Raw genomic sequence first — 27,981 nt, forward strand, 5'->3', positions numbered from 1 at the left:
TGGTGGACAAAGGCAAGAGATGAAAAGGGTATAAGTAGAGGAGCGGAGTTAGAGTGTCATTGTGACGTAACAATAGAGCTACTGCCTTACAGTCCCAGTGTTGTGTTCCATAAAGCACTGGATTCAGGCAACAGTTTGTACAATAAAGTATTTTATTACACTATGTAGGAAGGAACTGCAAATGCAGGTTTCAACCAAAGATAGACACAAAATGTTGGAGTTACTCAGCGGGACAAGCAGCATCACTGGAGCGAAGGAATGGGTGACGTTTCGGGTCCAGAGATGCTGCCTGTCCCGCTGAGTTACTCCAGAATATTGTGTCTATCTCTCTTTTATTACACTACCAAATAAGCACGTAGACTCACGTATCTGCGAACGCGCTCGCAAACCCCAAGTACACAGCAAAGCATGCCACGGGGTAATGACCTGTTGTTGATCACCTGGCACCGTTTGCGACACATTCCAAGGCCGGGAATCCCTTCCCCTTTACGGCGTTTCTCGCTCATTCAGACCGTGTCGTACCCCCTCCTGTGAGCCTATCATTAGCCCGTCCAATCAGGCTGTGTCACACTTAGTCGGTTGGGTGCACCGTTTCAACACTACCTGCGTTAGGTGGAACGCCCAACTAATGCGGTGCTTTGCTCAGCAAACCCAGACATTCCCAGGCTTGTTTTCGGAACATCTTCGGACAAATGTGTGGGAACACCTTTGAAAACATCTACTTGTTTTCGAAGGGTTTGGAATGTTAATTTAGCTGACAACTCCATTTTAGCTGACATGGTCTGTTTGACCCTTACAGTACATTCCACCCCTTGGAGCCATTAGCGAACATGAGCACCCATCTAACTACATGTTACTGAGTATACAGGCAATAATGTCAGCATTTCAGCATAATAATTCGATCTCTAAAAATGTGAGGTGATTATGTGTCAAACTAACTATCCATACCATAATGGTGTGAGTTATGTGTCCTATTAGACATCCGAGCCAGTCTCAGATGTTTCTGGGAAAGCAAAGTTTATCTTAGTGACCTCGCAGGCATCCTCATGATTTACTGGTCCCTTTGAATTAGCCCAAGCAAGCAAAGTGGTGTTTTAATCATAATTTCACCTCACAATAACCCCACACCCTCAGGCTGTCCTGTTTCATACAAACTGCAGATTCAATACCACCCCTCCACCCTCTGAGCACATCTCATGCGGCGGATGGTAGGGAGTGATTAGGGTTTCGGCCCGAAACTTTGCCTATTTCCTTCGCTCCATAGATGCTGCTGCACCCGCTGAGTTTCTCCAGCATTTTTGTGTACCAGCTCCCGCCAGACGGCCTTACCTGCAACCCAACAACTAGAGCCATCGGTAGACCATGCCTGACTATAATAGCTGGTACCATCCCGAAAAGGTGTTTAAGGGGTAACCTGCTGATTTCCATTTCTCAAACTGCGGCGCAGTGGAATAGCTAATAGCGCCCTGTCCATACGGTGTCGTCAGCCTTTGTGCGACCCGAGTAGGCCGAACAAATAGTAGTGTGATTTTGGGAGATGTACCATTCAACCATTTTAGGGATGTATTAAAGGGAACCCATCGTCACCGTGATGTGGAACATGTGCACAAGCCCAGCACCAGGTGGCCACACTCAGTTTACGTAGGTACGCATGCAGGAGCCAGAGATAGGTGTTTGATTCCGTGCAGACAGGCGGTGCAGCAACCAGCACTGCCAGAGGTATTAGCCCACGCCATTGTCTGGTATACATGCTGCGCCTCAAGGTTGTTCTGTAAAGAAAGTGTGGAGCAGAGTCACTCTCGCCTGGTTAAGGGTAAACATTTAGGTTTATTCATTCATTCATCATTGTTGAAACCATTAGTGACGCAGTGGTGCTGGTTTCCGATGGGAACGGTGACGGACGCACCACACATCCCTGTCCTCCAGTTACTGCGGACTTCCGCCGCTGGAAGTATAGGGTTTTGGTGTGTGTGCTTTATCATCATTCCTTACAATGCTATGTACGACAGTGATCGCATCTTCTCCTAGAAGCTCATCCTCCCCTTGACAGGTCTTGTTTTTGCTCCTGCTGGGGGTCCACAGCCCCCTCCTCACCTGGCAAACCAGGTGGGGGAGATGGTTTAGTTGCCGACTATCCAACCATGGAGCAGGTAGCACGGGATTACATGGTACCCACGGCAGATGGAACTCCTCCCGACCTGACCATTTATCCTCCCCAATTACCATCAGCCACCGTGTATTGGCCTGGGCCACAACAATAATTTCCCCCTTATGAGGGGGGAACTCCGCTAGGGTCTGAAACCCACACCCTCCTGACCTTCTTCTGCAGGTTGCTTTGTCAGTGTAATGTGATTCGGCTCAGCTGCAACAGCCAAATGTCGGATCATGGGTGTGTCCCTGACACAGATCGTTGGTTCAAGTTGTTTACTGCTCGCTGTAACACAAGGGGCCATCCCTTGAGCATGTGGCAAGGAGTTAGTATACGTATCTGCTCTTTTAGTCGACTATTCAGACGCTCCACCAGCCCTGCTGCTTGTGGGTAATATGGGATCTGGAGGGTCCACTGCACCCCATTAATAGCCGCCCACTGTTGAACTTTGTTACCCACAAAGTGGGACCCGTTGTCGGACTGAATCTCCCATGGGGTGCCAAACACCGCCATTAGCTGTTGCAGGCCATGCTATGCATGGTTATGATCAGCCTTACTGGCTGGGGCAGCCACTAGATCGCCAGAGTAGGGGCCCACCAGGGTTAGCGCATCTCTTTTTTTGACACATGGGCATCGAGCCGATTTGCCAGATTCTTCCTCTGTCTGAATACGTACCACTTCATCTACTGCGGCATTAAACAGTGCCTCAACATATCCCCCTGATGGGCCCATGGTGGGCTTCTTCCCATATCCTGTTCCACGGTAACTCCCCACAATGGTCGACCATGTATCTCCCACCCATTGGACTGCCACTGTCGGATCATGGTGTACCATCTATACAGCCTTACCGTTGGCAACCTGCCAGGATTCGGTGTACAGTCGGACTGGAGTATTGTCGTCGGTCAAGGGAAGGGTGGCCGCCACAAGATCGGCTAGTTGGCTCGAGCCGCCGGTGCCGTTGGACCTCAACAGAGGGAGGATGGAGGGCGGGCTCCCGCCAGACGGCCTTACCTGCAACCCAACAACTAGAGCCATCGGTAGACCATGCCTGTGGCTGTTCGTCAGGGGAGAGGTCAGAAAATGGGATCTCCACCAAGCAATGGGAGAGACAGGGGGTGGTTCGGGCTCGGGTACTGGGGCACCTCCCGAGCGGAGGGCTGTGACCTTCTCATACAGATGGTTAACACCATCAGGGCCACTCTCAGCCCTATCAAATATGTACCATTTCCACTTTACAATAGAGGAGGCTGTCCACATCCCTTCTTATGGGAGACATCGGCAGACTTAACCCAGGTCATATTAGGTAATTGAGGGCGCATACCCTCTATCCCACCCGCCGTATGGTGTTTGGTAGCAAGGAGGGCCAAGGAACATGCAAGCAAGTGCCGTTCAAAGGGCAAATATCACGCGGCAGGATCAGGTGATGTCTCGGTCCAGAAGGCGAGAGGCGCCTGCCGTCTGGCATGCTTTTGCCACAGACTCCACTCCGCCTCGCGAGCAGTAGCCAAAACCTGCATTTCAAAAGCAACATACTCTCGATGTAAGGCAAGTGGGAGCGCCAGTTCATTCACCCTTTTAGCCATTTCAAAGGACGCCTCCTGGTCAGCGCCTCACTCAAAGGCAGCTTTTTTCTGGGTCATGTGGTAAGGTGGGGGATGTGCTGTCGCCAATATCCCAAAAGCCCAACGAACCGCTGAGCCTCCTGTTTTGTCCGGGGGACCTCAGCGGCGAGAATCTTGTTTCAGGCCTTTTTTGGGGATGTCCCTTTGGCCGGCGTGCCACTGAAATTCCATAAAGACAACACTTTGGGCCAGGCCCTGGACCTTAGCTGGATTAACTGCTCACCCACAGGATTTAAGTTGCAGGAGGAGGGAGTCAAAAGCCTCTGCCACAACCTCTTCACTAGTGCCCAGCAGTAAATTGTCACCGATGTAGTGGGTTACAGCGACCCCATCGGGGAGGGTAATGTTGGCCAGATATCGTGCAATAAGGCAATGGTAGATGGTGGGGCTGTGGACATACCCCTGCGGGAGATGGGTAAAGATGTACTGTCGGCCAGCCCAGGTAAAGGCAAATTGGTCCTGGGAATCGGGTGCAAGACGGATGGAGAAAAAGGCATTGGCAAGGTCCACCGCAGCATACCAGTCCTTTCCCTCCCTACTCCCGGTACCCTCAACAATGGGGACAACATCTGGCACAGCGGTAGACAGTGGAGGGGTATTTTTATTGCCACTGCCGGTAATCAATTGACAAGTGCCAGGATCCTTCAGACTTCCACACGGGCCAAACCGGGCTGTAACAGGGGGAAAACGATGACCTTGGACTGTTTACAAGAATGATCCCAGGAATGAGTAATTAGTATGATGAGCGTTTGTCGGCACTGGGCCTGTACTGACTGGAGTTTAGAAGAATAAGGGGGGACCTCATTGAAACATACAGAATAGTGAAAGGCTTGGATAGAGTGGATGTGGAGAGGATGTTTCCACGCAGGAGAGTCATAGCCTCAGAATTAAAATACATTCTTTTATGAAGGAGATGATGAGAGATTTCTTTATCAGAGGGTGGTAAATCTGTGGAATTCTTTGCCACAGAAAGCTGTGGAGGTCATCAGTGAATATATTTTCAGGCAGAGATAGATAGATTCTTGATTAGTACAGGTGTCAGAGGTTATGGGGAGAAGGCAGGAGAATGGGGTTAGGAGGGAGAGATAGATGGGCCAATAGCAGAGTAGACTTGATGGGCCGAATGGCCTAATTCTACTCCTATTCCTTATGACCTTATGACTCCCTCACTAATTTCATTGGTGCCTCCTGGGACGCGATATTGGAGAATATGGACCACAGTAGACAGAGGAGGAATATACAAGGGTTCCTATCTTGTGGATCCCACCAGTACTGCAGTAGAAGCAACCCTTAGGTGAAGGCCCCTCGGGTGCTTTTAATGGTGGTCCCGCGAAACACATTCATACCCAAGATGAACCCGGGCCTGCTAGGACGGGGCACCCTCTATGGATAGATGGACGGTTACCTCCTTTGTGGGTGCTACAGCTCCCCCTAAGCCTTCCACCGACATGCTAACACCTTGCCATTTGTCAGGCTCCCCTGGCACAAGGGTGTGCTTGGCCCCAGTATCAACCAGAGCCAAGAAGTGTTGGATGTTTCCCGCATTACAATAGCGGGTAGCATGGGCATAAAGCTTCGGGTCGCCCGGTCGAGCGAGGGCCGTGGAGAATACCTGCCGGGGACCCTGGCCACACCCCTAGTCTAGAGGAACCGGCGCGGTCTATCCCCGGGGACTCTCGTCTTGGGCGCTTCTCTTTTTTTTAAATTCTGACCGTGATTCCCCTTTCCCTCTCCCTTTTTCTTACAACGGGTTTTCCAAAGGGCATAGAGGGTGGGAAGGACAACAACCGTCTATCTGTTCCTTGTCCTGTCCAACTCAGAGAAGGGGTAAAAACATCTCCTTCCAGGTCAGGAGCCCAAAGCCCCTACTGCTTGGGTTGGGGGCCATTGATTCATCTTACTTGTCCTTACTCCGGGCAGAGTTTAACCCCTCTAGTACCCGCAGGGCACTTCCGACCGAGCGATTAACCACCGGTCTTGGGAGCGGGAGTATCACGCCTGCCGGGTGGGATGCTGCAATGTGAACCAGATACCCCAGGTGGGAGGAAGTAAGGGAGGAAGTAAAGGAAGTCTTTATTCCTGACATATAAACTCTATAAGCTTCGGCTCCTGCAATTTTGAAGCTAAGCGATCCCATGTTCCCGTTCCTTTTAAACTCGTGGAACACCTTTTCCTGCTCAGTAGACAATAGGTGCAGGAGTAGGCCATTCAGCCCTTCGAGCCAGCACCGCCATTCAATGTGATCATGGCTGAAATTCTCAGAAAGCATCTGTTTCCCCTGTTTTTAAACTCCCGGAGACTTTGTTCCTGCTCCTTTAATCTCCAATTCAATTGTGAAGTAGGCAAAAACATCCAATAATTAATAAAAACTGTTTATCTCTCATTAGCAAACTGTGCAAGTGGGATAATTGTTTCTGCGCTAACTACATTATAATTACCATTCGGTTTACCTGTACAGGTACTTAAATTGGCCTGATATTAATTTGCTCATTTGATCTTCGTGTGTGCACCTTCCTTGTAGCACCGAAACCCAGCATTGATTAAAGATTCAATTGCTGTTATTCGGCCTTTGCAGGCACGAACACTGTTTTATAAAAGCTGACTGTCAAATGTTAACACCACCAGTAGCACTCAACACTGTTACGTCTGATTTAGTTAGTGTGAGGCTGAAGTTGGTCATCAGTGAAATTGCAAAGTAGGTGATAATGAACCGACAGCACTTTTCACACTCTGTCCTTCTGTTCTTTCTCATCAATAAATTGAAAATTCAGCATGGTGCACATAGAGCTGTTGATTTCTTTTCACCAGTCAAAGAATGTTTTGCATCCCCTTGAAAATCATGAAAATGCTAAGAAGGTCGGACAGCCTGTGTGATGAGAACAAAATCAAAGCATAAGCCAGTTACTTTCCATAGCAAGAACGGAACTCACTATCAAAACATGGAGGGGATGGGGGACACAATTTTTTGGCCGCGCGCGCGCATGCGCACACTCACACACGTGCGTGAGGCTTCGGAGGCTCAATCCAGCGCTAAATGCAGCTCAACTGCCTGTCTCACCGGGTTAACTAACAGCCCTGTCTGGACTGACGGGATACCAGCGCTGCTTCTCCGCGCTGGCCATATTTCCCGCAAGCCCAGGCAGGTTAACCTAGCGAGGATGTCGCCCACCTTTCAAAACATGGGGGGGACGTGTCCCCTCTGGCCTCCCCGGGTTTTCCGCCCCTGTTCCACAGCATCTGCTCTCCAAGCAAAGCGTAATTTTAAAGAGAATATCCTGTATCTCAGCAATGCTGGTGTGCTCCACTTATAACACAGCTCCTCTGAATGAAGTTCTATTTTTGTATCCAGAGTAGGAATTAAACAGTAGAAATTAAAGAACTGGGCCATGCTCCCATCTCACTGCTACCATTGGGAGGAAGATTCAGGAACCTGAGAACTGTAACCGTCAGGTTCAAATTCAGAAATAGACACAAAAAGCTGGAATAACTCTGGAGAAAAGGAATAGGTAACGTTTCAGGGTGAGACCCTTTACAGACTGAAGAAGTCATAAAAGTTCATGTAAACATAAATCTTCTCTGTTCCCTTTCCAACTTAACTACATCTTTCCTGTAACATGGTGCCCAGAACTGAACACAATACTTTAAATGCGGCCACATCATTGACATATAATGGCAACATGACCTCCCAACTTCTATACTAAATAATCTGAATGATGAAAGTCAATGTGCCAAAAGCCTTTTTGATCACCCTATTTACCTGTGACGCCACTTTCAAGGAACTATGTACACATACTCCTAGGTCCCTCTGTTCTACAACACCCCCCTGAGCCCTACCATTCACTATGTAGGTCCTGCCCATGTTAGATTTTCAACACCTCATGCAACACCTCACATTTCCCTGTATTCTATCAACCATTCCTCAGCCTACCTGGTCAACCGATCAAGTTCCTGCTGCAAATTTTCACATCCATCTTCACTATCTGCAATATTATCTGAAACTTTTGTTTCATCTGTGAAATTGCTATTTGACTCTGTAAAATGCATTCACTTCTCATGTCCTCTTTCCTCATAGTAATGCCCCTGTCCCACTTAGGAAACCTGAACGGAAACCTCTGGTGACCTTGCGCCCCACCCAAGGTTTTGTATTTGAATTTGAATTTGAGGCCCGTTTTGAATTTGTTGAAATAGTCGCAGGAACATAGAAGAAGCCTCGACTACGCGGAAACCACTTTCGACCATTAGGGAGACAAGAAACCGGCCTAGACTAAAAATATGTTGCCGTTTGGTCAAAGCCAGTGGAGTGGGGTTGCTATTTACTTACAGGCAGTCAAAGGCAATCTCCTTCACTGACCGGCCATTTTGATTGGCTCATTGGAGTTTTCAGCAAAGATCCAGTTGGATCTTTGGTTTTCAGGACCTAGAAGATCCACCGGAAGGTAAAATGCCCGCTAACTTTATTAAACTTCATAAAACTGTCTCCACTGCTTCTCCCCCCTGTTCTCTCCCCTTCTCCCCATTCTCCCCCTTCTCTCCCCTTCTCCCCCCTTCTCCCCCCTTCTCTCCTCCCTTCTCTCTCCCCTTCTCTCCACTTCTTTCCCCTTCTCTCCCTCCCTCCCGCGCTCTCTAAAAGACTTACCGTGCTCTGTGGCAGCTGTTTACCTTCCTCTTCATCGCGCAGACAGCGCTCCTCCGCTGTCCCTGGCCCCCACCATCGCAATGTGTGTGTGTGTGTGTGTGTGTGTGTGTGATTGTGTGTGTGTGTGTGTGTGTGTGTGTGTGTGTGTGTGTGTGTGTGTGTGTGTGTGTGTGTGTGTGTGTGTGTGTGTGTGTGTGTGTGTGTGTGTGTGTGTGTGTGGTCGGTAGCAAAGATCCTGTAGGATCTTTGTCAGTAGATGCAGCTCACGCTTCGGTCGAGGCTTTCCAGGTAAGTGACTAAAACCTCTGGCGACTCATGGAAACCTTGGGTGGGGCGCAAGGTCACCAGAGGTTTCCGTTCAGGTTTCCTAAGTGGGACAGGGTCATATCTCTCCCAACTATGATTCAATAGTCACTCTCCTGGTGGAAGTTCAGGAGGTCCCTTTGCCTTTCACATGCTGGAACACTATGCGTTCAATGTCAAGACATGTGCCTGGTGCCATCGAATTCCAAAAGATTGTTATAAAGATAACACTGATGCTTTCCCATGAACACTTTCTCTTTTGATGTATTTTTAGGATTTTTTTTGGTAACTATAAAATGTTTGATCACTTCATTAAATGTCATCTATTTCACTGTTTTATGCACCATAAACTTTGCAAAGAACAAGTGCAAGATGCATTGCCTTTTCCACTTAATCTGAATGAGAAGGAACCCGTATATATATTTTTTCCACTGAGAGTGTTATTTTATTGGTGCCATTAGCCTATTTAAGGCATATGGGTTAAAGCCATTATTACAATAGCATTCATTCATCAGTGAAGGCCAGATAGTGACGGTGTTGTGTGTTCAGTTAAAAAAAAAATCATTTACTTGCCATTTTAATCAAGGTTTAGAAAGAAAAAGACAGCCAATTAATTATCTATGTGTGCAGAAGCGGCTTCACTCATTCCAGTGGGAATGGCCTAAATGTCCACCAAGAAAGAATGGACTAATATAGATTGTCTTCTCTGGAACACCAGAGATTGAAAGACCTGATAGAAATACAGTATATAAAATGATGAGAGGCATAGATAGGGAAGACAGTCAGAACCTTTTTCCTAGGCTGGAAATGTCAAACACTAGAGGACATGGTTTTAATGTGAGAGGCCAAAGTTTAAACAAGATGTGCAGGACAATTATTTTTTTATGCAGTGGGTGGTGGATGTCTGAAGCAAACTTGAGGCATGGTGGTGGAGGCAGATACGATAGTGGTGTTTAAGTGGATTTTAGAAAGGCACATGGATATGTGAGGAATGAAAGGATATAGATCACGTGCAGGCAGATGAGATGAGTTTAAAGAGTCTTAGTCAGACAGCGTGGAGACAGGCCTATGCCAACCAACATACCCCATCTTAACTAGTCCCACCTCCCTGCTTTTGGCACATATCCCTCTAAACTCACCCTCTCCATGTACCTGTCTAAATGCTTCTTAAACATTGCGATAGTACCTTCCTCAATTCTGAAGAAGGGTCTCGACCCAAAATGTACTTATTCCTTTTCTCCAGAGATGCTGTCTGAGCCGTTGAGTTACTTCAGCTTTTTGTGTCTATCTCCTGCCTTAACTACCGTCTCCAACAGCTTGTTCCATACATTCACCTGCCTTTGTGCAGAAAAGTTACTCCTCAGGTTCCCATTAAATCTTTCCCCCCTCACTTTAAACTGGTTCTCGATTCCCCGATCTCTTCCTCTCATGATTTCGTACGCCTCTATGAAATCACCCTTCATCCTCCTGTGCCCTAAGAAATAAAGCCCTAAGCTGCTCAACCTCTCCCAATAGCTCAGTCCATCGAGTCCTGGCAACATCCTGGTAAATCATCTCTGAACGCTTTCAAGCTTGACAATATGTTTCCTAATTCAGGGGCGGAAATCGCTATCAAAACATGGGGGGGGGACACAATTTCTTGGTGGCCGTGCACACACACACACACACACACTCACCCGTGCATGCGCACACACACACACACACACACACACACACACACACACACACACACACACACACACACACACACACACACACACACACACACACACACACACGTGAGGCTTTGGCCATGGGCCCTGTGAACGGTAACATCGGAAGCTAACCTGGTTGGTGACCGACTCCGAACTTCAGCAACGGCAGCTTCATCTGCCCTGAATCGTGGGGCTCGAATCGGCCCGATCGCGGGGCCTTTCATCGCCCGGCGCGGCTTAAAATCAACCAGCGGGGGCTTCGACATCAGGGACCTCGATCACCTCGATGCAGCAGTTTGATTTAAAGCCACGCCGGGCGATGAAAGGCCCTGCAAACGGGTCGATTCAGCCGTTAGAAAGTGACTGATACCCGCTTGAATCTTTCAAAAGCTACAATGTGATAAATAACACTTAAACAAATAAAACGGAAGCAAATAAAGGCAATCAGAAGAACCAACCTAGGAGGGGGAGAGAGAGAGAGATGGGGAAAAAATACTAAATAACATGAGTGACCTGAATGAGGGACCTACCTGCAAGCCAGCCAGGAAACCCGTTCGACCGAATCCCTTAATGACCTGACCCATTTAAATCCGATACCCGTTTAATTTTTCCCATCCACCAATACATCCAATTAGGTCAAATGGTAATTGTACCCGCATCAGACAGCTTTAAGAAATTCTCTGTGAATACCTCCAGTAATAATTGAAGGTCAAAACACAATTGGTGATGTTAATTGAGACAATTAACAAGCGCTTAACAGTGACGCCCTCACTTTCTCGCGGAAAGCGGAGATTTTAATAGATTTTACTTTCACCGAATTTCAAAATCCAGATTACAAAACACGGGGTGGGGATTGTCCCCCACCTCTCAAAACATGGGGGGTGTGTGTGTGTGTGTGTGTGTGTGTGTGTGTGTGTGTGTGTGTGTGTGCGTGTGTGTGCGTGCGTGTGTGTGTCCTCTCCCGGGATTTCTGCCCATGATTCCTATAACACAACTGAACACAATACTCTAAATATGGTCTCACCAATGTCTTCTCTAACTACAACATGATCTCCCAACTTCTATACTCAATACTTTGACAAAAGAAGGCCAATGTCTTCTTGAAAGTCTTCTTAACCGCTTTGACCACTTTTATCTTGGCATCATATCCAGCATATTTGCATCCGCTCTCTATACATCATGGCAATTTATAGAGCCCAGTTAGCCTCAAAACCTGTACATCTTTGGGATGTGGGAGAAAACCAAAGCACCCGGAGGAAATCCACATGGTCACAGGGAGAATGTGCAAACTCCACACAGACAGCAGCTGAGGTCAGGATTGACCCCGGCTTTCTGGCAGTGTCAGGCAGCAGCTCCACCAGCTGCATCTCTGCGCCACCCTTAACCTGGGAAAGCATTTGACTGTCAATGTATGCTGCATAAATCAAAAAACATATCCTCTTAAAGAGATTGCAGTCTTAATGGTCAAGCAAAAAAAAAAATCAGTTCCACATTTATACTGAGTTTATGCTGAGGTGGCGGTGCGACTCCATGTTGCAGCGGCCCCTTCAGCCTGTTTGTCTTTAAAAAAATGTTTTGTCTAGTTAAATGTAGTTGTTCGTGTTTTTAATAGTGTTTTTAACTGTGTATATGTGGGGGGCGGGTGGGGGGGGTGGGGGGGGGGGGAGGGGGAAACTTAAAAAAATCTCTTCCCTGCACGGGAGACCCGACCTTTTTTCTGTCGGGTCTCCGTTGTCGTTGGGGTCAAGCACCGCGGGACTTACCATCGCCCGCCTGGGGCTTCAACATCGGGAGACAAATGGTGCAGGGGAGAGAAAATACTTTGCCTTCCATCACAGTGAGGAGGAGATTCGCTGTGATGGATGTTTGGGTAAATTGAATTGTTTGTATGCCTTGTAGGAATTGTCTCTGTTTGTATGGCTGTGGAAACTAAGTTTCGTTTGAGCCTCACTGAGGTTCAAATGACATGTAATAAATATTCAATATTCAATACCAGAATATGGCTTGCTATGTTACTCTGACGTGATATTATGAACACTGCCATTGTTTTCAGATCATGAAAGAACATCAGAATTATTCCATTCCTTTGCTTTCTTCCTGCAGCTGAATTTCTCTTCCTCCTCTGGGGGGTCTATCTATGCTATGCAGTGCGGACAGTGCCATCAGCATTTCATGAACCACGCTACATGGCTGTAGCTATCCATAATGAACTCATTATCTCTGCTGTATTCTATACCATCAGGTAAGAAGTCTTCTGCTTCTTAAACTTAATTGCTTGCTAAAGCCTTTTTGTCTCTTTATTTCAACAATAATTGGAGCAAGAGAAGGAATGTTTTGTGAAGTAATTCACGTGTTGTGTGGCGGCTGCTTTTACTGCATTCTTCTTTTCCAGTCTCTTTTATCAATAAATTAACCTTTCTTAGACAAAATAACATTGACAGCAAATGTTGCCATCCAATCAACTGACAAAGATTTCCTGCTGCGTACATCATACACAAGGGCGGCACTTTGGCGCAACAGTAGAGTTGCTGCCTTACAGCGTTTGCAGCGCCGGAGACCGGGTTCGATCCCCACTGTGGGACAAGTCTGTACGGAGTAGGTTAATTGGCTTGGTATAAGTGTAAATTGTCCCTAATGTGTGTAGGATGGTGTTAGTGTGCGGGTATCACTGGTCGATGCAGACACAGTCAGATTCAGATTCAGATTCAATTTTAATTGTCATTGTCAGTGTACAGTACAGAGACAATGAAATGCATTTAGCTGGGCTGAAGGGCCTGTGGGCTGAAGGGCCTGTTTTTTGAGCTGTATCTCTAAACTAAACTAATATACTGTGCACTCCAAGTGGAGATCAAGGATAAGGGGTTTGTTGAGAATTTGCACCTAACATTATGGTGATCTTAGTGTTGGGCACAAGGCAGGCCAATATTCTATCTTGCAACAAATGACCAATATCTTGACCGTCTACCCACTGATATTTGGATTGACAACATTCCAAACATCTTTTTTTTAAGCCACGTACAAATATATACCATATAACAATTACAGCACGGAAACAGGCCAACTCGGCCCTTCTAGTCCATGCCGAACACTTATTCTCCCCTAGTCCCATCTACCTGCACTCAGACCATAACCCTCCATTCCTTTCCCGTCCATATACCTATCCAATTTATTTTTAAATGATAAAATCGAACCTGCCTCCACCACTTCCACTGGAAGCTCATTCCACACAGCTACCACTCTCTGAGTAAAGAAATTCCCCCTCATGTTACCCCTAAACTTCTGTCCCTTAATTTTCAAGTCATGTCCTCTTGTTTGAATCTTCCCTTCTCTCAATGGGAAAAGTTTATCCACGTCAACTCTGTCTATCCCTCTCATCATTTTAAAGACATCTATCAAGTCCCCCCTTAACTTTCTGCGCTCCAAAGAATAAAGACCTAACTTGTTCAACCTTTCTCTGTAACTTAGTTGCTGAAACCCAGGCAACATTCTAGTAAATCTCCTCTGTACTCTCTCTATTTATTTTGTTGACGTCCTATATATATTTTTAACCTGCAAATACTGGAAATCGGTAAGAACAGAGAATGGTGGAAATTCGCAATGGATTGGCCAGCTTCTGTAGAGAGTGAAGCAGAATTAATGCTTCTGGTCAGTAATTGTTGATCGGGACAAAACACGAACCACCAATAAACCTATTGAATTGACAGCTCTTTGCTCAACCATCTTCAGCTGCTTAATCAATGACCTTCCTTCATTCATAGGGTTGGATGTGGGGATGTTTGCAGGAGATTGCACAATGTTGAGCACCATTCATGATTCCTCAGATAATAAATCCACATCAAAATGCAACAACACTGGGACAATATGCAGGCCTGGGCTGAGAGGTGGCAGGTAACATTGGCAGCATACAATCACCAGGCAATGATGATATCTAATAATAAAAATCCAGCTATTATCCCCTGACATTCAATGCATTACCATCACTCAATCCCCCACTACTAATATTGTGGGGGTTGTCATTGACCAGAAACTTAACTGGAGTAGCCATATGGAGGTCCACTAGGGGCGCTGCATTGAAGGCGCCTCTGCCTTCCCCAACTGGTTGGGTAAGGGGGAAACCGTTTCCTAGTCGCTTCTTGGTGAGGATGCGACTATTTCTCCGAGTCGCGTCCTCGCCCACCCCCCCCCCCTCTTCGCGGCCTACCACTGGATCGGAGTGGTCTTTCCTACCTGAGACCGGGGACCGGACCAGAGCTTCAGCAGCAGCAGCGCGGCGCTGGATTCACCATGGAACGGGCGATGCCTTCCTGGATCGCCATTTGGAGCTCCGGAGCGTTTGGCCGCTGCTCCAACATTGAGGAGCTGTGGTTTGCGGAGCTCCTAACGCAGGCGGTGCTGACTACAACATTGCAGAATTCCTGGGACCCTTTGCCGAGGGCCGCCAGCGGAATCTCCGCCCGGCGCGGCCTGAGGACGTCGGGAGCTGGGGACTCTTGTAGGAAGCGGCTGATTCGCCGATTCGGAGGTCCAAGCCGCTGAGGTTAGTCTCCAGTCCTGACGTCGGAGTTCCAACATCCCGGCGAGCGGGCCTGAGCAGCGGGCTGCCCGTAGCGGCGACTGCAGAGGGCTCCGGAGGCCCCGACCACGGGTGAACATCAAGGAAGATGACTGACTTTGGTGTCTTCCCTCACAGTGGTAAACTTTTGATTCTGCTGTGTGGGGATGTTTTATGTTGAACTCTATCGTGTGTTGTGTTCTTTATTTTATTGTATGGCTGTATGGTGATCACATTTCACTGTGCCATCTGGCACGTGTGACAAATAAATATATCTTGTATATTGTATATATACAAGGGGACTGCAAGAGCAGGTCAGAGGCTAAAATTCTGTGACAAATAGGATTGGGAGTCAGTGGATAATTTTAAGGCAGAGAGAGATAGATTCCTGATTAGTACGAGTGTCAGGGATTATAGGGAGAAGGCAGGAGAATGGGGTTAGGAGGGAGAGATGGATCAGCCATGATTGAACGGCGGAGTAGACTTGGTGGACTGAATGGCCTAATTCTACTCTGATCACTTATGAACCTCGTAACTCCCCAATGTTTGTCCACCATCTCCAGGTCTCAAATCAGGAGCATGATGTAAAACTCTCCACTTTCCTAGATGAATGCAACTTTAACAACATTCAACATCACACAGGACATAGCAGTATTCTTGATGCACCACTGTGATGCAAATACGGGCAGTTTGTACCAATTACAGAATACACTGCGGCAATTCACCAATACTTCTCGGACAGCATCTCCCAAGCCCACAACTCAACCAGCTGGAAGGACAAGGGCAACAAAAGCATGAGAACAGCACCACATGGTAGTTGCCCTCCAGAGCACACACCATCCTGAGTTGGAAATATGTTGCTGTTCCTTCACCATCACCACTGTATCAAAATCCTGGGACACCCTCTCTAACAGCATTGTGCTTGATACCACCCTCAAGGACTGCAGCGGTTCACGAAGGCAGCTCACCATGACCTTTGTTGTGGCAATTAGGGATGGGCAATTAAATACTAGCTCAGCCTGTAAAGCCCATATCCCAAGGATCTCGACCCAAAATGTCACCCATTCCTTCTCTCCAGAGATGCTGCCTGTCCTGCTGAGGTTCCAGAATTTTGTGTCTCTCTCCTTTGAATGCATAATTCTTTTTAAACCTTTTGGTCATATGCACCCACAATTCCACTTATTCAATTAACTTATGATTACTTCACCTTTTAACAGTTACAATTAACTAATTACATAGGAAGGGTTTAGTAGTGTATTTATTGTACGAGTTGTCTTGTTTAGCAAAATCTATGAAATGGATAGAGAAAGGGTATCAGAGTGTGGCAGCTGGTAGAGCTGCTATCTCACAGTGCCACAGGGACCCAGGTTCAATCTGACCTCAGGTGTCATCTGTGTGGAGTTTGCATGTTCTCCCTGTGATGTGTGGGTTTTAGACAATAGACAATAGGTGCAGGAGTAGGCCATTTGGCCCTTCGAGCCAGCATCGCCATTCAATGTGATCATGGCTGATCATGCCCAATCAGTACCCCGTTCCTGCCTTCTCCCCATATCCCCTGACTTTGCTATTTTTAAGAGCCCTATCTAGCTCTCTCTTGAAAGCATCCAGAGAACCTGCCTCCACCGCCCTCTGAGGCAGAGAATTCCACAGACTCACCACTCTCTGTGAGAAAAAGTGTTTCCTCGTCTCCGTTCTAAATGGCTTACTCCTTATTCTTAAACTGTGGCCCCTGGTTCTGGAAACCCCCAACATCGGGAACATGTCTCACTAGGTCTCTGTACAACTGCAGAAGGACCCCTTTGCTCCTATATTCGATTCCTCTTGTTATAAAGGCCAACATGCCATTCGCTTTCTTCACTGCCTGCTGTACCTGCATGCTTACTTTCATAGACTGATGTACAAGGACCCCCAGATCCCGTTGTACTTCCCCTTTTCCCAACTTGGCACCATTTAGATAGTAATCTGCCTTTCTGTTTTTGCTACCAGGTTCTCTGGTTTCCTCCCGTATCCCAAAGAGATGCAAGTTAATTGGCCACAGGAAATTGCCCTAATATGTAGCGGGTGGATAAGGAAGTAGGATAACTAATGTTAACGGGTGATCGATGGTCGGCATGGACTCAGTGGGCCAAAGGGCCTGTTTCCATGCTGTATCTCTAAACTAAATGTGCCTGCAATTGTGCAGCAATCACAGCAGTAACTTGACCTAGCTTCACCTTTTTGCAATCTGATTAACCATAGTATTATCAACACAAGTTCTTCAACAAAAGTTTAATGAATATTGGAAGGAACACAAACGTTTGCATTAAATAGCATTTTGTATTAATCCAATGAGACCATTAAACCAGCCATTTTCAAGATATCAACTTCAATTGTCAAATTAGTTAACTGAAATATTTGATGTTAATGTTAGTATGAAAGGGAAGCCGTGGGTTTTTAGTCCCTGTTGTTTTGAGTTCCCTCCAAACTGTCCAGTTTAATTGAAAGCTCGAAACAAATAACAGTAGTGTTCACTGCAGCACATGCAAGGCTTATCATGCGAAACCTCTAGTGGATGGAGAGAATAGATTTTATTCAGCTGGAGCAGTTAATGTCAAATGTGACCTTTATTTCCTGAGGCTCCAAAGGACCATATTCTGGAGAAAAATTCACATCAATTCTCATTTGGCCAACGAGTCAACTGATTTAATCAGCTTTTTTTTTTCAAAGGAGGAAAAGGCAATGAGACCAACGAGGAATATGATTTTGTACACAGCCCTAACTTATGTGCCATTATCTTTATACCTGAATGGAGTCATAGAGTAATACAGCAAAAATAAAACAGGCCCTTTGGCCCAACTCATCCATGCCGTCCATTTGCCTAATTGAGCTAGTTCCATTTGCCTGGGCCTGGCACACATCTCTCCACATCTTTCCTCTCAATATCGCCATCTAAGTCCCTTTTAAATGTCCTAATTGTCATTTCTAACTTTTTTTTTTGTGCTGTGAGCTTAAGTGAAAATGAGTGGAATTGGCCCTGTGGCTTATTTCACCTGTAAAACAGTAATACCACTAAGGATAGACACAAAACGCTGCAGTAACTCAGCAGGTCAGACTGTGTCACCGGAGAAAAGGAATAGGTGACGTTTCATGTCGAGACCCTTCAGACTTCTTCAGGGTCTTCTCCAGAGATGCTGTCTGATCTGCTGAGTTACTCCAGCTTTGTGTGTCTATCTCTGGTTTAAACCAGCATTTGCAGTTCTTTCCCACATATGCCAATAAGGTACAGGAATACAGACTCAAAATGCTGGAGTAACTCAGCGGGTCAGGCAGCATTGTTGGAGAAAAAGAATAAGTGACAATTCAGATCGAGATCCTTCATCAGACTGGTCTGTGGCCGGATATGTCTGATGAAGGGTCTCAACCCAAAATGTCACCTATTTCTTTTCTCCAGAGATGTTGCCTGACCCGTTGAGTTAGTCCAGCATTTTGTGTATCTTCGGTATAAACCAGTATCTGCAGTTCCTTCTTACACAAGGAATAGGAATAGTTCACTCAGTTCCTTGTGCCCATCATGTCAATTAGAGTCATTGAGTGATACAGTGTGGAAACAGGCCCTTCAGCCCAACTTGCCCACACCGGCCAAAATGTCCCAGCTACACTAGTCCCACCTGCCTGCACTTGGTCCATATCCTTCCAAACCTGTCCTTACATGTACCTGTCTAACTGGTTCTTAAATGTTGGGATAGTCCCAGCCTCAACTACCTCATACAGCAGCTTGTTCCATACACCCACCACCCTTTGTGTGGGGAAGTTACCCCTCAGATTGCTATTAAATCTTTTCCCCTTCACCTTGAACCAATGTCCTCTGGACCTCAATTTCCCGACTCTGGACAAGAGACCCTCATGATTTTGTACACCTCTATAAGATCACCCCTCATCCTCCCGTGCTCCAACGAATAGAGGCCCAGCCTACTCAACCTCTCCCTATGGCTCACACTAGTCCTGGCACATCCTTGGAAATCTTCCCTGAACCCTTTCAAGCATGACAATATCTTTCCTATAACATGGTGCCCAGAACTGAACACAATATTCTAAATGCGGTCTCACCAAAGTCTTTTGCAACTGCAACATGGCCTCCCAACTTCAATACTCTATATTCTGAAGAAGGGTTTCGGCCCGAAACGTTGCCTTTTTCCTTCGCTCCATAGATGCTGCTGCACCCGCTGAGTTTCTCCAGCTTTTTTGTGTACCTTCAATACTCTATACTCTGATGAAGGACAATGAGCCAAAAGCCTTTTTGACCACCTTATCTACCTGCGACTCGACCTTCAAGGAACCATGCACCTGCATTCCTAGATCCCTCTCTCTATACCTCTACCCAGAGGCCTACCATTCGCTGTGTGGGTCCTGCCTTGTTAGACGTCCCAAAATGCAACACCTCACACCTCTCTGTATTAAATTTGTATGATTATGGCTGATCTGCACATTTGTAAGTATCTCAATTCTATAATTCCCATTACAAACTTCAGCAATAAAAGTCTAGCTTTAAGCAAATGTTACTGCTCTAGTGCAGTGTGATATCACAACACATGGTTATGTCCCCCAGTGCTGTGGTTCATTGAATATAATACACAATGGATTGCGGATGTTTCTGCACTGCAGAGAATCCAGTGATGCAGAAAAGCTTTTAGCTCTGTGGACAGCTTCCTGGTTTGGAAATGTATCAACTTCAAGATTCAAGATTCAAGATTCAAGAAGTTTATTGCCATGTTGTGGCGGTCCCTGTGGGGTAGGCCACTCCTTGGATCATCCCCCTCGCCGATTGAGGGACAGGGGCGTTGGTCTGCCACGGGGTTTCCAGACGACTCCCGAGGGGTGGAGATAAGGGTGTCGTGTGTGTGTTCTCGTACGGCTACCATTAAAAAGCTTCTTTTGAATCCGCCTGGTGTCCGGTCTTTTCCTGACCTCGACCAGGCCACTACAATGTCAACAAGTTGATAGGAAAGTGTCTTGGTTCGCTCTCAGACAGATACAATACAGTACAATACAACCACCACATACACCACAATAGATAATACAGACAATACCGTACGAAGGACAATATATACAGGAAGGACAGGACCCAGCAGCGCCATGTTAAGCGTAAGTGCAAGTGCAAAAGAAAGTGCAGAGTGATTAGTGCAAATTCGAATATCTGATGGCTTGGAGGTAGGTGCTGTCTCTGAAGCGAGATGTTTTACTTTTAATGCTTCTATATCTCCTTCCTGATGGGAGGAGATTAAAGAGGTAATGTGCCGGGTGAAAGTGGTCTGCTATGATTTTTTTGGCCTTTCTGGTGAATCTTGTTGAGTAAAGTGATGTCACTGACCCTGAATTTTTTTTTTGAGCTGCCGCAGGAAGTAGAGTCGCTGGTGGCACTTACTGATTATGAGATTGGTGTAATGGGAAAAATGGACGTCGACTTGATTCTTTCCATTTTATTCAAATATAGTTAAACTTGTTTGGATTTCATATTCATAATTGGATGTATTATGAAACAGATACCTCATCTAAAATGCGATTATTTTTACAGATTCCTGTTTGTATGTATACATTTTGAAGGTTCCTCCCCAATGAAATTCTACCGATGGAGAGCTGATGCAATGGAATTTATTCTCATCATTTTTGTTTGCATTTAGCACAAAGTTTCTGTTAATGATTAAATCTGAGCTTGAATCCAAGATCAAAATGTGGCATCATGGAACATAACTCAAAATGGCAAGCGTGTTGTATGTTTTTCTTGCCCTTCCTTTAAACATAGGAAAATTCCCCAATGTGCAATGTGGGGTATGTTTTATCACGTTAGATATTAATTTCTTGGAGTTCAGAAGAACGGGTGACTTTCTTGGCTTAAGAAGCCGTAAGAGGGGAAATACAGTGCTGAGTTTTGGGGAGAGGCATTGCCGAGGCTTTGACTCAAGAGGCTTTGGCGAGAGGGCTGAGCAATGGTCTGAAGAAGGGTCTTGGCCCAAAACGTCACCCAATCCTTCTATAGAACCATACAAAATTTGGCTGTTCGAGCCAGCACCACCATTCAATATGCTCATGGCTGATCATCCAGAATCAGTACCCCATATCCCTTGATTCTGTTACCCATAAGAGCTATGTCTAACTCTCTTGAATACATCCAGTGAATTGGCCTCCACTGTCTTCTGTGGCAGAGAATTCTGCAGATTCACAACTTTCTGGCTGAGAGGGGGTTGGGGGACATTTTTCCTGCATCTAGCTTGTCCAATCCCTTAAGAATTTTATATGTTACTATAAGATCCCCTCCTCCTTCTAAATTCCAGTGAATATATGCCCAGCTGATCCATTCTTTCATCATATGTCAGTCACGCCATCCTGGGAATTAAGCTGGTAAACCTACACTGCACTCCCTCAATAGCAATAATGTCCTTCCTCAAATCCAGAGATGCTGCCTGTCCCGCTGAGTTACTCCAACATTTTGTGTCCAACTAAAGGGTGAGAGTGTGTTATTGTGTGTAATTGGTTCCTTGGTGTAGTAGAGAGAGCAGGTGGGATAATGGAGTGCTCCTCCTGCAGGATGTTGGAAGTCAGAGTGATTTCCAATGCAGCAGCAGAGGACAGGTCTGCAGTGTCGGGCCTGGTTCTGAGGCACAACAGGGAAGGGAAATGTCGGACAGAGCCAGAATGCTAGGGGGATACTGTGGCATCAAATGAAACAATTCTGAAGGACGCATTTATCAGTTCTCAAGGAAAGAGCGCTCACGTCGAGGCCCTGTTTCAACCAATCTTTCCACCACCACGCACAAGAAGCACAAGAAGCGCAAGACAGACACCATTGTGCAGATGCCGAGAAGTGTGTTCAGCTCTGGCTGAACAACTTCTAATCTTGTGTGTGGACTCGATAAGAAGAGAGTTCTCATTAATGTTGCATAGTTTATCCATTGTGTTATGATTCCCCTAATCCTGTACTACCTTCTAATGATCAGCACCCATTACACTTCAGCTGTTTACTGACACATAAAAAGGTCTGGAGCCACTGCCAATAAAGTGCGAAAAATGAAGATTGAAATCTATTGGAGACGTCCCATTTATCCTTAAAATAGGTTGTGGCACCATTTTGAGCAAACAAATCTATTTTTTTGGTAAGGAATTGTGAAGTTGGCAGACAATTCATAGGAAAAGTGGTGGTCAAAAGGCTTTGATGTGCACTTGACATTTACTCAGATGAATAGTTACAAATGGGTAGCTACGGTTTGATTAGTACGGGTGTCAGGGGTTATGGGGAGAAGGCAGGCGAATGGGGCTAAGAGGGAAAAGATAGATCAGCCATGATTGAATGGCGGAGTAGATTTGATGGGCCGAATGGACTAATGCTGCTCCTGACACTTGTGAACTTATGGACCAAGCTAAACTTACAACCACCTTCTCAAGAGCAATTAAAATGGGCAATAAATAGAAGAAATTATAAAACCCAGTCCCCGTATGTTTCTTTAGGAGAGAAGAAAGGAAAAAGGAGGAGGAGGAGCCCGAGGGCTGAGGGAGAGATAGGAAGGGGAGGAGACAGCAAGGGCTAACAAAATTGGGAGAATTCAATGTTCATGCCCCCAGGATACAGACTCCCCAAGCGGAATATGAGGTGCTATTCCTCCAATTTCTGGTGTTGCTCGCTCTGGCCATGGAGGAGACCCAGGACAGAGAGGTCGGATACAGAATGGGAGGGGGAGTTGAAGTGCTGAGCCACCGGGAGGTTAGGTTGCTTATTGCGGACCGAGCGGAGATGTTCGGCGAAACGATCACCAAGCCTCCGCTTGGTCTCACCAAGTCTGGTTAGTCTGGTTCCATGAATGAATAAAATGAAAAAAGGCAGACGTGAATGATCAACAGTCAGTATTGCCAAACAATCGCATCTATAGACCAAGTATACCTACACGTAATTTCAGCCACTCAGCCACTTTGCACGGCCGGTACTACTGCGATCTTGGCATATGCCTGAATCTGTTAATGGAGATCTAGATAATTCTGATAATTGCATGGAATTAATATCTCATTAGTAGCTTTGGATCGACTTCCAGCTATTTAATGCAAGTTACAACTGAATCTTGAAAAATGTGGCCTCGTGTTACTTCTGAAATCTACAGTTAATGGCGAACTATTCACATTGTGCAAATTAAAAACACCGAGGAACTGTTCAAATACTCTGCCAAGGACACCTCTTCAAATGTGCACTGTTAATTAGCAGCCACTATCTAAACAGGGGGTATATTAGCTTTAATAAATTTATCATTGTCACATTAGCAGTCACCAATTAACCCCACTGTTAGGGAAATGGAAACATTTTTGACAGTCCTCTTCAGAAAGCTCTGTCCAATACAATTCACTGAGAGGCTCTGCTTGGAAACGACATACTGTATGATATTGCAATGGACAGCTGTCACAATCGATACAATGGTCTGCAAATCTGCATGTTGAAATCACTTTGCAAACTGAGGTGCAGTGATTTGAGTAAATATTAGATGTAGCCAGTTTACTTGCTCTTACTGACATTTTACAGTTGCCATTTGCAAGTTATAACAGTGCAAAAAGCACAATGTGCTATTTCTTTGAATGTAAAAAAGGAATTATTGCATTTATTTTAGACTTAATTTCAGTTAAATGTCTATAGCAATGCTGAATATATTATACTGGTATAGCTTAAATTCAAAATCTCAAATATTGAACTACCGAAGTACAACCACAGAAGTAGCAGTACAGAAAGGGTCCATGTGCTCCATGGGGTGCCGTCACTAATGAAGTTATCCTAAACAGATATATTGTCTGTCCTCTTCCTTTCACACATGCTGCCTGGCCTGCTGAGTTCAATCAGCAGTTTTTATTTTTTGCTCAAGATTACAGCATCTGCAGTCTCGTGTGTCTGCCATCACTGATTCTGTGTTGGACTGAACCATAATGAATCCCACTGCCCTACTTTCTCCCCATAGCCTGATGCTGTAACTCAACTGGGTATATCATATGAAGATGATCTTTAAAAAAATATATTGAACACAGCGAGTGATATATTTTTCCTCGTTGGGTTGCTATTGACTAGATATTCTACTAATTTGCTACCATTTATGTCCGTAAGGTGGTAAAGATTGAAGAAACAATTTTGGTTGCAAAATGCTCCTAAACATTTTGTGCATTGACTTTAAGGGTGGCACAGTGGTGCATTTGGGAGAGATGCTGCCTCATAGCATCAGAGACCCAGGTTCGATCCTGACTTTTGGAGCTGTCTGTGTGGAGTTTGTACATTCTCCCTGTGACTGCATGGGTTTCCTTCTGGTTCTCTGGTTTCCCCCACATCCCAGAGACGTGCAGGTTTTTAGGTTAATCGGCCTCTGTAAATTGCTAGTGTGTAAGGATTGGATGATAAAGTGGGATAACATAGAACTGGTATAATAATAATAATAATAATAATAATAATAATAATAATAATAATAATATCTTTTATTGTCATTGCACGTCAGTGCAACGAGATTTAGTATGCAGCTCCAACCGATGAAAAATAAAAGTAAAATAAATAAATAAGCTGTGTGGCGTGACCATCCGAGGGAGACAGTCCAGGGGGGGATGGGGGACACTCAGCAGGGCTGGTTCAGAGCCGCTATAGCTCTTGGAATAAAGCTGTCTCTGAGTCTGGAGGTACGGGCGTAGAAGGCCTTGTAAAGTCTGCCGGAGGGAAGTAGTTCAAACAGTCCATTACAGGGGTGTGATGAGTCTTTATGGATGTTGACGGCCTTCCTGAGGCACCGTGTGTGGTAGATGCCCTCCAAGGCTGGTAGCTGTGTCCCAATGATCCTCTGCGCTCTGTGGATGACGCGCTGAAGAGCTCTCCTCTCTTCCTCCGTGCAGCTGAGATACCACACAGAGATGCCATACGTTAGTATGCTCTCTGTGGTGCAGCGGTAGAACGTTGTCAGCAGCTGTTGGGGCAGACCAGTCTTTTTTAATGTCCTCAGGAAGAACAGTCGTTGCTGTGCCTTCTTGACCAGCGCAGCGGTGTTGGTGGACCATGTGAGGTCCTCTGAAATGTGAGTGCCCAGAAACTTAAAGCTGGACACTCTCTCCACACTTTCCCCGTAAATGGAGATTGGGGCGTATTCTCCATTATGGGACCTCCTGAAGTCAATAATCAGCTCCTTGGTCTTGGAGGTGTTTAGTGCCAAGTTGTTACGTGAGCACTAGTCCGCCAGGTTCTGCACCTCCGCCCTGTATTTTGTTTCATCACCGTTGGTGATCAGCCCAATCACTGTAGTGTCGTCTGCAAACTTCACGATGGTGTTGGTGTCGAATGCAGGAAACACAGTCGTGAGTGAAGAGGGAGTAGAGCATGGGGCTTAGTACACAGCCCTGTGGTGTGCCGGTGCTCAGGGTGATAGTGGAGGACAGGTGCGGGCCCAGTCTCACTGCCTGCGGTCGCTCCGTCAAAAAGTTCAGGATCCAATCACATGCCGGCGAGCTGAGGCCTAGCTGGTGGAGTTTGGTGGTGAGCTTGGTGGGGATGACCGTATTGAATGCAGAGCTATAGTCAACGAAGAGCATCCTCACGTACGTGCCCTGTCTGTCCAGGTGAGTCAGGACAGTGTGAAGAGCCAGAGAGATGGCATCCTCTGTTGATCTATTTGCCCTGTATGCAAATTGATGAGAGTCCAGTGAGGCAGGGATGCTGGATTTGATATGGGAGAGGACCAGCCTTTCAAAGCACTTCATTGGGATTGGAGTTAGGGCAACCGGGCGGTAGTCATTCAGGTTGGTGACTTTGGACTTTTTCGGCACCGGCACTATGATGGCTGTTTTCAGGCACTTGGGGACCATTGCCAGAGATAGAGACAGATTGAAGATTCTCGTGAATACCTCCGCCAGCTGTAACAGCACAGTCCTTTAGTACCCTTCCCTGGACTCCATCCGGGCCTGCAGCCTTGCGTGGATTGATCCTACGCAGAGCGCACTGCACCTCCTGAGTGCTCAGTGTTAAGGCCTGTCCCTCCGCCATGGCCGGAGTTATTCCACTCCTGGTGGTGTTGCTAGTTTTGAACCGGGCAAAGAAGGTGTTCAGTTCGTTGGCCAGTGTGATATCACCGTGGGGGCAGGCGGGGCTGCTCTTGTAGCCAGTGATGTCCCTGACACCCTGCCACATGCTTCTGGTGTCCATTGGTGATCAATGGTCATTGTGGACTATGCAGGCTAAAGGGCCTGTTTCCATACTGTATCTCTAAACTACACTAAACTAATGAATGGGAGAAATTGGACACCACTTGCTCTATTTGCAATGGATTTTCCAATGACCTCTTGTACTCAGAACTCGAGAAAGAAGATTTGAGTCTTTACATTTACTGTATCACACATGTGCAACACAGAATTAAAATCATAGCTCAAAGTAGCATCAGGAACCTCGGCTTAAAAATATCACTGCCTAGGCCCAAGTACCTGTCTATTAACTTTACCCCAAATGCACACCAATCATCCTTTGTTCTTTCCCCTTCGATTGCCTTCTTCAGGCAGTTCATCCAGAAACCAAAATGCTCCTCAAGGAAACGTTCAGTGCATTAGTTGGAACTGTTTCAATTAGTTTGGATAACTGGTAAGTCAAATATATTACTATTTAATAAATCGGAAATGGAATTTCCTTGATTCAGGGCAATGATTGCAATAATTTTTTTTAAAAATTAATTCGCCCACTCCATTATGTTTATGATGGCACCATAATTTCCCCTGAAGTGTGCTGATTAAAAGGAGTGAGAAGAAACTTATGGGGAACATTAACCACAAAGTCTATTAGGATCAAGAACATTACAGGATGTTAAATCAGAGAGAGGCACACTCAATTCCAGCAATTCCATTAAAACCTATTCTTCAGAAATAACTCTCCACAAAATCAGTGGGACTTTATGTACACTCCGTTACTTTTGTGCATAGCTTACTTGAATGTGCTACTTTTTATACTATAGAAGGTGTCTATTGGTGGTGGTGGGGGGGTGGGGGGGGGAGACACAAGGTGATTAAAGTGTTTTAATTCCCAGCTTTACCATTGAATGAGGTTCCTGTCCAGAATTTACCGTAGTAATGTAGCATGTTACCTTTTATATCTTACCAGCCAGCTGCTTATTGGAAACTAAAATAAAAAGAGGAAATAACCAGTTACCAACAATAGCTTGAGTATATAACACTCTGCTAAATGACTCGTGTTCAAATGGTGTTCCAGATTGGATAAGGCATCAAGAACACAGAGTTGTGGAGCCTCGAAGAGATCACCTTCTCTCCCACAAAAATCTATTTCAAATCTTAGTGTTTAAGCAGCAGGTTTAAGAGAATGGTGTGCAGATTATCTTGTTCCTGCTGAAAAGCTGTTAAACTAATATGTGTTTCATGTACATCACAGGTCCTTGAACACAGCACACTGATGGAGCTGAAGATAGACACAAAAAGCTGGAGTAACTCAGCAGGGCAGGCAGCATCTGAGGAGAGAAGGAATGGGTGTTGTTTCGGGTCAAACCTCTTCTTCAGACTGGTTAGGCATAAGGGAAACAAGAGATATAGACGGCACACAAAATTGCTGGAGAAACTCAGCGGGTGCAGCAGCATCTATGGAGCGAAGGAAATATGCGACGTTTCGGGCCGAAACCCTTCTTCAGACGTTTCGGCCCGAAACGTCGCCTATTTCCTTCGCTCCATAGATGCTGCTGCACCTGCTGAGTTTCTCCAGCAATTTTGTGTACCTTCGATCTTCCAGCATCTGCAGTTCCTTTTTGAACACAGATATAGACGGTGATATGGAGAGATAAAGAACAATGAATTAAAGATATGCAAAAAAGTAATGATGATAAAGGAAACAGGCCATTGTAAGATGTTTGCAGGGTGAAAATGAGAGGCTAGTACGACTTGGGTGGGGGAGGGATGGAGAGAGAGGGAATGCCGGGGCTACCTGAAGTGTGAAAAATCAATATTCATACCACTGGGCTCCTCCCTCGACTCTGTCCAGGGACCCCATCAGTCCTTTCAGGTTA

General features: G+C 45.9%; 1 protein-coding gene across 1 annotated transcript in view; it reads left to right on the forward strand.

Moving 5' to 3' along the window:
• gpr158 (G protein-coupled receptor 158) overlaps positions 1-27,981 on the forward strand; it is a 636,863-nt gene that overhangs the window by 549,798 nt on the left and 59,084 nt on the right. The window contains 1 exon segment of the mRNA XM_033015870.1: positions 12,508-12,646. Within this exon segment, the coding sequence (XP_032871761.1) occupies positions 12,508-12,646 (139 nt within the window).

Source organism: Amblyraja radiata, chromosome 2, assembly GCF_010909765.2.
Source record: "Amblyraja radiata isolate CabotCenter1 chromosome 2, sAmbRad1.1.pri, whole genome shotgun sequence".
NCBI classification, from domain to species: domain Eukaryota; kingdom Metazoa; phylum Chordata; class Chondrichthyes; order Rajiformes; family Rajidae; genus Amblyraja; species Amblyraja radiata.